At 38.9% G+C, this 11909-nt stretch overlaps 1 protein-coding gene across 1 annotated transcript in view; it reads left to right on the top strand.

Moving 5' to 3' along the window:
• LOC115217239 overlaps window positions 1–6076 on the top strand; it is a 6267-nt gene extending 191 nt beyond the window's left edge. The window contains exons 1-2 of the mRNA XM_029786881.1: window positions 1–1370; window positions 6015–6076. The exon at window positions 1–1370 is cut by the window's left edge and continues 191 nt beyond it. Of these exons, the coding sequence (XP_029642741.1) occupies window positions 1–1370; window positions 6015–6076 (1432 nt within the window). The remainder of the gene's footprint in view (window positions 1371–6014) is intronic.
• Window positions 6077–11909: the final 5833 nt, after the last annotated feature.

Raw genomic sequence — 11909 nt, 5'->3', positions numbered from 1 at the left:
TGCAAGGGTTTTCAGGCAGAAACTGGCTAAGCTCATTCTTTTAATAAAAAAAGGCCAGGTTTTTGAGCCTGTTAACTGCCACATGTATACTGTTGAGTGGCAGAAAAGAGGGTTGCCACACGCGCACATTTTGCTTTGGTTGGTCAACAAAATAGACCCAACAGTTCTTGATGATCTCATTGCAGCAGAAATTCCGGACCCAACTGTTGACCGGCAGCTGTACGACATTGTGAAGGTACACATGGTACACGGTCCGTGCGGTCCTGGTTTTCAAAAGTTCTCCTCATGCCACAAAGACCACGTGTGCACTAAACGGTACCCAAAGAGGTTCGTGGACGAGACCCAGACCGGCCACGACGGATACCCACTGTACAGAAGAAGGCACCCTGACAATGGTGGATTCACTATAACGTTACGGGGTCATCAAGTGGATAATAGGTGGGTAGTGCCGTACTGTCCATTTCTGATGAAAACTTTTAACGCTCACATAAATGTGGAGTTCTGTCATTCAGTCAAGTCTATAAAGTATATATGTAAATATGTTAACATGGGTTCTGATGCTGCCATGTTTGGCCTTCAAAAGGACAATAGCATGGACGAGGTGTCACAGTACATGGCAGGTCGGTACATAAGCAGTGGTGAAGCTTTTTGGCGGATATTCGGGTTTCCACTTCACCAAAGGCACCCCGCCATCAGACAACTAGCGGTTCATTTGAAAAATGGCCAGCGAACTTACTTTACTGAACAGACTGCAGCTGATTTGGTGGCAAATCCAAAACAAACAACTTTGACCGGTTTCTTTAGGCTTTGCCAACTTGACACATTTGCTAAAACACTTTTACACCCTCAGGTCCCGTCCTACTACGTGTGGTCAAACAACAATTGGGTGCGTAGGAAGTCGGGTCAGGATGTTGAAGGACATCCTGGTGTCAAGTTTAACAGTTGTCCAGGAAGAGTCTACACTGTAACTCCAAACCAACATGACTGTTTTCACCTGCGCCTTCTCCTCCATGAGGTTTTAGGCCCACAAAGTTTTCAAGACATCAGAACTGTTGATGGTGTATTATGTGATACTTTCCGTGAAGCCTGTTTTCGGCGTCGACTTTTGGAGGATGATTCGCAATGGGGCGACACTATGGCAGGTGTTTCATTAAAATTTCCTAAAAAAATCAGATCGCTTTTCGCTATTCTATTACTATGGTGTGACTTGGCTAATCCCGCCTCTTTATGGCTTACCTACAAAGATGATATGTCTGAAGATTTCCTGCGTCACGCTCAATCGCTACATCCATCAATGGAGGTCGGGTACACTGACCTCATTTACAACAGGGCGCTGCTTGAAATCGAAGATACTGTACTCGATATGGGCGGTAGTGCCTTGCCGGTCTATGGCCTACCTTCAACAAACCGGGATATTTGCCTGAATAATCATCATAATTCAGTGCAATCATTAACAGTACTTTCAAGCAATTCAGCCCCGAGCAACGCCGGGCAATTCTGCTAGTCTCTTATTATAAAAGGCAGATTTTATCTGCCTCCCTTTGGGAGTTATACAAATCTACAATATAGGATTTCTTCAATACAAGTGAAAGTATTTAAACCACTACTCAAAAAATAAAAAAAACACAGCAAACAGAAACAAATAAATACACAATTTCTTCAATTAGAGTTTACCTAAGATTTTTCAGAGTACTTCAGTGGGTGATGCCATAAAAAATTTCTTTCAATTTTACCACCAATTAAGACAAAATTCGAGAAAACTCAATATTTTAACATATCACTCCGAAAGCATTGATGTACATGTGTGCGTGCGTGAGTGTGTGTGTGTCATTCCTCACACACACGCATACACATACACATATACAACTACATACAACTACATACACATACAACTACATACAAACACGTGTGTGTTTGTTATTAGTAAAAAAGGCGCCAAATCACAACTCACTTATCATTCCAACACATTTGCAAAGACACACGGACGGACAGAAAAGGTAAGTTGGTTTTTATTTTACTCATTTCCTATTGTGTTTTCAAAATTTGTAATTCTGACAAAAAATGGATACGAATTTCATTATATCAAGCAGCGAGTCAGAATTCGAAGGATTTTCTACTGAAGACCTTCATAAATCTAACTCTATGACTGAAAAAAAAAGCATCTTTATATAAGAGTGAAGTTGTGTGTCTGTCTCCTACGATTTAGATTCCTAACTACTCCCACATTTTGCGGTGCAGTTTAACCAAAAGCGGGTATCTTATAGTCGTGATTCATATCGAGCCCTTCTGGGTATTAGCGTGCGTCTACGATGAGTCTACGATTTTAAAAAAATTTACCATCATATTTTTCCATTTTAATGCATTTTTTTCGCTTTTATATAAGGGAAGTAACTCTCTAAAAATATCTACGATGTGTCAACGATTTAAAAAAAATTTACCTTAATTTTTTTTCAATTTTTAATGCATTTTTTGCTATTTTTTGGCTATAACTCTCTAAAAATGTTTATATAGTTATTTCCCTTACAAACCCGAGCAACGCCGGGCGATATTGCTAGTATATATATAAACGGCAAAATGTCTGCATGTGTGTCCTTTATACAAATCCACAATTTTTCAGTTAGAGGGCTCACACTTTCTATGGTCATTCAGAGCCGTCCAAGGGTGGTCGTGCACATCTTTACATTTCCCCAGTCACCCCACAAACCCATTAAAAAATCAATAGAAGTGACTTTTTTGTGAATTTTCTATCCAAAACCCAATCAAAATGCCTGAAACTTGATACGCCAATTGAATGCCAGCTAGCTGTATGTGATTGGTCGGAGATTTGGACAGTACTCGCATGTATGTGCGAAAGAAGGTTTGAAAATGCAATTTTAAAACACATTTATTTACTTTACCGGTTTCACTCTTTGGAAAAAGATTGTCAAAAGTAACATGTAAAAGTTTGGTTGCGTTAATTATTGGTTGTTACAAAATGCTACATTACATATATACAGTCTTTGGTAACAAGAACATGTAAGAACATAAAAAAGTTTAACAAGTTCCATAAAATATTGGGCAGAAAAGATTACAACATAAATAATCATTCTCAAGAACATGTTAAAGATAGTTTCCAGAAGGAATTATTAAAAAGTTCAGTGGGATATTGGTGGCATTTTCATTTGACACCGCTAGAAAAAAATCCCATTTTCCGTAGCGGTGTTGTATGAAATTGTCACCCATAATTATAACCCTAGTATCGATCTATTGCATTTCAATCTATTTTAGGGTTAGGGTTAGAGTTAGGGTTAGGGTTAGGGGTGGGGGAAGGGTATCTTTTTTTCTTCGCAAATGTAAATAAACCCAATCTGTTTCTTAAACGAGGGACATATTCATACGGCACAGAATGCTTTCACCCCAAATGGAGGTCAGCGATTGGTTAAAATTGCCAAAATGCTCGAAATATCTTACAAACTATAGAATTTTCTCAATAAAGCCAAGAAAAAGTGATGTTTTATAAACACATTCTGCCAGTATACGAAGTTTAAAAGTGTTTAGTTAACTAGAAATTGTGTTGACATGTGCCGTTCAAAAGGAAAAGATCCCATTATTGTCAACAGTGATTTGCGTTGGACAAAATACGTTGCTAAAATTGCCAAGAAGGCTGGGGGTGTCTTGGCATCACTTACCAAATCCTTTGTGAGCCACTCTCTGGCTATCTATCTGGGGCATTATATAGCTATGGTGCGGCCTCACCTGGAGTTTGCATCACCGGTCTGGAACCCCTATTTTGCCCAGGATATTAATCGTCTGGAAACCGTTCAGCGACGTGCAACCAAGAGAATACCCGCCATCAGGCATTTGCCATATTCTGAACGCCTTACTTCCCTGGGCATGGATACATTGAAACTCCGACGTCTGGCAACTGAGTTGGCAGACACCCATAAAATTATTAACCATCTTACTAACAATAACTCTGAGCACCTTTTCAAACTCCACCTGTCTAACACCTGTGGACATGTTTACAAAGTCAGAAAACATCACAGCTCCCATGACTTTCAGAAACATTTTTTCACGCTAAGAGTTGCTGAAGTATAGAACAGACTGCCGGCATCAGTTGTTAGTTGTCGGAGCACTGCATCCTTCAAAACTTCCATGCTTCCTGAGATTCGCCAACACTACACCTGATTTTCTCCCCTCCACACACACACAAGCATGTATCTGACTCATACACTGTTCACTTTCCAGACATTTGTACATTACTGCATATATTTTTTACGCACTTTCTGACAAGTTGTGGTGCACCTGAGCACTGTATACAATAATTTCATTATCTCTCTATATATAAAGCTGAAGTTGTCTGTGTATGGCAGGTTTGGCAGCCTTCAAACTAACACTATCTCCTCTGAGACCCTGCAGCGCAAGTTGACCAAAATTGAGAGTATGATAGAAGAAGGCTTGCTCTTCCTTCCGTAGAAGATAAAATTCAAATCGGACCATGTTAACACCAAAAATTATTTACATCAAAAAGGTGCTTTTTTTCTATGAAAATCCCTATATTTTACGATTTTTTGACTGCTGTGTCGCCATTTTTTGGTGTATTTCAACCAGAAAAATGTTCACTTAAAGAGAATAACAAGCGACATAATGCAAAATTTTTACTTTTCAAAAATTCCAATTCTAAAGGGTCGAAACAAACCCGAGCAACACCAGGCGATACTGCTAGTCATATCATTAAACATTTTGTATGGGTGCTACCTGTTCGTCGCCTTTATGAATGATAATACAAGGGACATAACTCTAATTTTAAAAAATTCGACCATGCGGCTGTAAGGGTTTTGTTTCGCCCAAAAGCTTTAAGGGTCATAGTTGGGGAAGAGGTCCTTGATGTTCTGTATCTTCGGTTAAAGAACTGATATAAATTGTGTACTCTTTCGTTATCATACTTCTTTTGAGATATACTGTTTTTGTTTCACTTCATTTTGAAAGTAATAAAGAATTAAGTGAAATCATTTTGTCGTTATAATAATTTTTTGAACATAAATTAAAACGAAATTTTGCCGGAAGGTTTTTAACTTAGTTCTCTTTTAAAACATGAGGCTTTTATAATAAGACTCGAGGAAATCACTGACGGCCTTGTATCAAAAGGAAATCAAAGCAGTTTTCAATTCACGATAAAAGAATAACTTCTAGGCATGGGTTAATAGGTTTGTGTCATTCAATCATGTCTGAAATATTTCCATTTAACGTTGCTTAATTGTTGCTTAATAATTTGAATTCTGGCGAAAGAGAGAATGCAATAATAAAAGTAGGTATTATATTATATACCTAAATTTGGCATATATATATATATATATATACAAATGTGTCCATTCGAATTTGTTTCCTCACAACTTTCAGAAAATAGGTAATATTAAATGAAATTGGTCTACAAATATCTTTCAGACGCTATAGATTACAATTATATCGGAATTTAATGTTAAAAAAAGGCGGACGTCAGGGATAGGTCTTCCACGTAAGTTGAAATTTCGCCGTTTTAATGGGGATTTTTCAGATTTTTTCCAATTGCCCTTAAAAATAATCTGGAGCAAGTTTTTAACAAAAAATGAATTCGAAAAGGCTTTGTTTTTCTCCTCTTCCCTATCTGGCTGTTGTTTCTAACATATCCAAGACCACCTTCCACATTTTTACACCCCTCCCCATTTGGCTGTTGTTTCTAGCATATCCCATGACCACCTTCTTTGTTTCTTTTTCACTTTGAGAAGTATTAATGTTTTTCCATATTTTCTCCCCATTAATAGCATAAACTTTTTTATGGTATGAAAATTTTTTTTTGAAAATTTATGATTTTTATCAACCTTACTGATCATGCTAGAAACAACAGCCAAATCTCCCTTAAATCACACTTTTTTTTGTTTGAAAATATGTATTCTAAAAGAGGGAGGAATTTCTGAAATAAACTATTTCTGTATGCTTTGATGAGCAAAGGGGATTGTTTTCCCCACAAATATTCTACGCTATTTTAAATTCCTCAGAATTCCCTTTCCTTATCAACAACCCAAATTTTGGTCTTGTCCAAGGAGATTATAAAATGTAAGATTTCATGGAAAATACTCAATTCCAGTCATTACAACATATTCCAATGGGTTGTATCCAACAGTCCACACCTTTCAGAATACTTTGTTTTTTTCAACTTTTAGAGGAATTTTAAAAATTGATATTTTTATCCACCACCCCTCATCATTCCTAATCCTGATAAATAAAAAATAAATGCGTCCTTTTTAAAGCCTAGCCAGGCTTATGGGCCCAGTTTCCTGGTTTCTATGGCAGATGTGTTCCCCAGCGGAACAGGACGCCAGTCCAAGGCACAAAGCCTTGTGAGTGGATTTGGTAGACGGAAACTGAAAGAAGCCTGTCGTATATACTCTTACTCTTACTCTTACTCTTTTACTCTTTTACTTGTTTCAGTCATTTGACTGCGGCCATGCTGGAGCACCGCCTTTAGTCGAGCAACTCGACCCCGGGACTTATTCTTTGTAAGCCCAGTACCTATTCTATCGGTCTCTTTTGCCGAACCGCTAGGTGACGGGGACGTAAACACACCAGCATCGGTTGTCAAGCAATGCTAGGGGGACAAACACAGGCACACAAACATATACACACACATAAATATATATATATATATACATATATACGACAGGCTTCTTTCAGTTTCCGTCTACCAAATCCACTCACAAGGCATTGGTCGGCCCGGGGCTATAGCAGAATACACTTGCCCAAGATGCCACACAGTGGGACTGAACCCGGAGCCATGTGGTTGGTAAGCAAGCTACTTACCACACAGCCACTCCTGCGCCTATATATATATATATATATATATATATATATATATATATATATTATATATATATATATATGTTTGTGTGTCTGTGTTTGTCCCCCCAACATCGCTGACAACCGATGCTGGTGTGTTTACATCCCCGTAACTTAGCGGTTCGGCAAAATAGACCAATAGAATAAGTACTAGGCTTAGAAAGAATAAGTCCTGGGGTCGATTTGCTCGACTAAAGGCGGTGCTCCAGCATGGCCACAGTCAAATGACTGAAACAAGTAAAAGAGTAAAGAGAGAGTATACGAGGGAGGCCCCAAAAGAAACCGGAGTTTTGCAATATTATTTAATTCACTTAGTTTTACATGTTTACACTTTTACCGCCTTCAAAGAATTCTCCCATTTGAAGCCATGCATCAGTCCAGATGTGTTTTCCACAGTTCAAAGCAGTCTTGGAACTCTTACGAAGTGATGCCTTTTAACGCCTCCGTCGTTTGTTATTTCACCTCTTCCACATCTGCAAAATGTTTTCCCTAAAAGGACTTTTTTTATTCAAGCGAAGAAAAAAAGTCACAGTGAACAAGATCAAGTGAATAGGGAGGCTGGATGAGCGGGGTCATGCCATTTTTCAGTCAAAAACCATCACCCATAAAAAAAAAAATTACTAATCATCATCATCATTGTGTAACGTCCGTTGAGTTGGACGGTTCGACCAGGGTCTGGGAGGCCAGGAGGCTGCACCAGGCTCCAGTCTGATCTGGCAGTATTTCTACAGCTGGATGCCCTTCCTAACGCCAGCCACTCTGTGAGTGTAGTGGGTGCTTTTTACGTGCCACCGGCACGGAAGCCGGTCAATGCAGCGCTGGCATTGGCCACGTTCGGATGGTGCTTTTTACGTGCCACTGGCACAGGTATCACGACTACAATTTCCATTTGATATTTATTTTGATGTTGATGTACTTGACTCAATAGGTCTCCTCAAGCACAGCTTCAAAAATTTGGAAACTATATATATAATACCACATTTTCCAGCACACAAGTCGATGTAGTATCCTGCTCATAAAATTAACATGCATGTGGCTGAGCACTCCACAGACACATGTAGCCTTAATGTAGTTCTCAGGGAGATTCAATGTGACTGTTGTAAAGTGGGTTCCTCCCACTGGTGTGATGTGTGACGGCCGTTGTACTGTAGTTGCTGTCTTTCTTCTTCTTCTTCTTCTTCTTCTTCTTCTTCTTCTTCTTCTTCTTCTTCCAATCAGGACTCATGCCATCAGCCACAAAGAATAATCTTTAATTCCAGCCTACTCTAAGCTACTAAGAATGCGTGTGGTAAATTGAAGATCCACCTACCACACAAAATAGACTGGCAGTAGCACGGGCGCGAAAGCTAGGTTGTTATCCTCATTCCATAAATGGTGGCTTTTAACGGGTGGAAAGCTGAACCATCCTGGGGTACAGAGGATTTGCAATCTAAACTAGGGTCTGAAAGTTTACCACACCATAATGGGTTACACCATGGTTACTCTGCTTTGTGGCAGAAGTAGGAAGAAAGAGTGAGAGAAAGTTGTGGTGAAAGAGAACCGTAGGGTTCACCACCACTCCCTGCCGGAGCCTCGTGGAGCTTAGGTGTTTTTGCTCAATAAAAACTCACAATGCCCGGTCTGGGAATCGAAACCGCGTTCTTACAACTGCGAGTCCGCTGCCCTAACCACTGACCCATTGCGCCTCCTGTAGTTGTTGTTTTATGCTAGTAGCCACAAGAGTTACTAGTCACCAGATACCATTGTATCTCTTCGTACTGGAATAGTAATACACTAACTTTTTCTGTCTTACTATGACTGATACCACCACAAAACACTGACTAGAACTGTTGAGCCTCAATCCTCTCTTGATGACCAGCTACTGAACTCTTTATAATGGCTGTGTCCTACCACTTTTTACTGGGTGGGATATACAATTTCACTATACAACAGTGACACAGAATGTGACAAGGCTGGCCTTTTGAAATACAAGTACTGCTCACTTTTGCCAGCTGAGTAGACTGGAGCAATGTGAAATAAAGCATCTTACTCAAGAACATAATGCATCACCAGGAAATGTGGCCATGCTGGAGCACCGTCTTTAGTCAAGCAAATCGACCACAGGACTTATTCTTTGTAAGCCTGGTACTTATTCTGTCAGTTTTTTTTGCCAAACCGCTAAGTTACGGGGACATAAACACACCAGCATCGGGTGTCGAGTGATGTTAGGGGGACAAACACAGACACACAAACATATACATACACATATATATATACATATATTTACACACTCGGAGTGGTTGGCGTTAGGAAGGGCATCCAGCTGTAGAAGCTCTGCCAGATCAAGATTGAAACCTGGTACAGCCATCTGGTTCACCAGCCCTCAGTCAAATCGTCCAACCCATGCTAGCATGGAAAGCGAACGTTAAACGATGATGATGATGATGATGATACGACGGGCTTCTTTCACTTTCCGTCTACCAAATCCACTCGCAAGGCTTTGGTCGGCCTGCGGCTATAATAGAAGACACTTGCCCAAGGTGCCATGCAGTGGGACTGAACCTGGGACCATGTGGTTTGTAAGCAAACTACTTACCACACAGCCGATTAGACGATTTCAACTTATTTTGATGGAGTATTTGTGAGGAATGATGTCATCCTCCCAAAATTGTACAGCTTATCATTAAAGACTTCAGTGTGTGTGTGTGAATGTGCGTGCATGCAATAATTAACCAGCAAGCTATAAGTATCCTCTTTCTCATCATCCCACTATTCAGCCAATAATTTATGCTCTCCTATCGAGGTGAGTCTTCTGTCCTCATCAACCAGTTTTCAAGCCAGCCATACACTGAGTAACAGGCTACTGGATGGCTCAAAATAAATTGTGTATGTATGTATGTATGTATGTATGTATGTATGATTGTATGTATGTATGTATGTATGTATGTATGTATGTATGTATGTATGTATGTATGTATGTATGTATGTATGTATATATGCATATATGTATGATTGTATGTATGGACAGGCAGACAGATAGATAGATACATACATACATACATACATACATACATACATACATGGACACACATATGCACACACACACATATATATAGAGAGAGAGGCAGGCAGATAAACAGATAGATAGATAGATAGATAGATAGATAGATAGATAGATAGATAGATAGATAGATAGATAGATAGATAGATAGATAGATATATAGATGGATAGATAGATAGATAGATAGATAGATAGATAGATAGATAGATAGATAGATAGATAGATAGATAGATAGACAGACAGATACAAAATTAAGAGGAATGACCACTAAAGTGGACACCCTATATGCATATAAGGTGTCCACTTTAGAGGTCAGTCCTCTTAATTTTGTATTTAACACAAATTTTAATCTTCGGATTTTTAAATATGCTAAGCCACTGGTTTATAATAATAATAATAATAATAATAATTGTGTACAGTGCTCAGGTGCACTACAACTCATCTAAAGTGTATATATAATCAGGTGTAGTTTCGGCGGATTTCGGAAAGCATGAGGGCCTTAAAAGATGCAGTGTCATGGCAGTCAACAACTGACGCAGGCAGTTTATTCCATGCTTCAGCAACTCTGAGCGTGAAAAAATGTTTCCGAAAGTCATGGGAGCTGTATTGTTTTCTGACTTTGTAGGCATGTCCACGTGTGTTAGACACATGGAGATCAAAAAGGTGTTCAGTGTTGTTGTTGGTGAGGTGGTTGATAACTTTGTGGGTGTTTACCAAGTCCGTCGCCAAACGCCGGAGCTTCAGTGAATCCATGCCCAGGGAAACAAGGCGCTCAGAATATGGTTTTAATTGATTAACATAAATTTCTACCCTTATTATTTAATTTTAGATAGATAGATAGATAGATAGATAGATAGATAGATAGAAATAGATGTACACAAGTATGTATGTGTGTCTTGTTACTGTTATTTAGCTCTAGGTTCGCCCCGATTGAGCAGTTATTACATTCGCAAACATCCCATTATTTATTTATTTATGTATTTATTCATTCATTCATTCATTTATGTATTTATTCATTCATTCATTCATTTATGTATTTATTCATTCATTCATTCATTTATGTATTTATTTATCTGTGTGTTTGTTTATTTTCCGAAGCATAGTGTATCCCACACTTCTTATCTTTTTCTTTTAAAGACGCGAAGTAGCGTGTGATTTGGCGAGGATTTGGCTACTATTTCTAGCAGGTCGAGAGAAAAAAACCCATGTGAAAGTTCCGTCACTGGAATCGTAAGCGAATAAAAGCATTTAGTCGGAGAACAATCAGATCGAGAATTTGGGAAGGCCGACGGACGGGTGGACAGATAAAAAATACTTGCAGCATTTGCTTCGTTCGTGCAACAGATTACAAGAACCGAGGAAGAATGTTACCACTGGCTGTGGGAGGATACAGAAACTGCATCCAGTTTTGGGATTACACAAATAGCATGAGCTGAACACATGTTTCCCGCGTGAGCCGAGCGTGACACACACCAACGATTATTAAGTACACATTGAAGATTCAACAACCTCCAGTATTTTTAGCTTAGCTGCGCACTAATCTGTCTCGCACGCATACATATACTTACGTGCATGCCTGTATGTGTGTTCATAATTGCATCGTACGATGCACCATGCACGTGAACGTGGTCGTTATTTACTAAAAGTACCTGTAATATCTGTCTGTGTATGTCTGTATATATGCCTGTCATTCTGCGTGTGTGTGTGTGTGTGTAAGTGTGTATGTACGTACGTATCTATCTATCTATAAATTTAGGATGGGGATAGATAGATAGATAGATAGATGGATGGATAGATAGATAGATAGATAGATAGATAGATAGATAGATAGATAGATAGATAGAGAGAGAGAGAGAGAGAGAGATGATAGATAGAGAGAGAGATGATAGATAGATAGATAGGTAGATAGATAGAGAGAGAGAGATAGATAGATGATAGATAGATAGATAGATGATAGATAGATAGGTAGATAGAGAAAGATAGATAGATGTAGAATCTTTTGTTATATATATTTATA

The sequence above is a fragment of the Octopus sinensis genome, linkage group LG11 (assembly GCF_006345805.1).
Source record: "Octopus sinensis linkage group LG11, ASM634580v1, whole genome shotgun sequence".
NCBI classification, from domain to species: Eukaryota; Metazoa; Mollusca; class Cephalopoda; order Octopoda; family Octopodidae; genus Octopus; species Octopus sinensis.
Note: the sequence above shows the minus strand (reverse complement) of the source record. Positions and strands in the feature narration are given on the sequence as shown.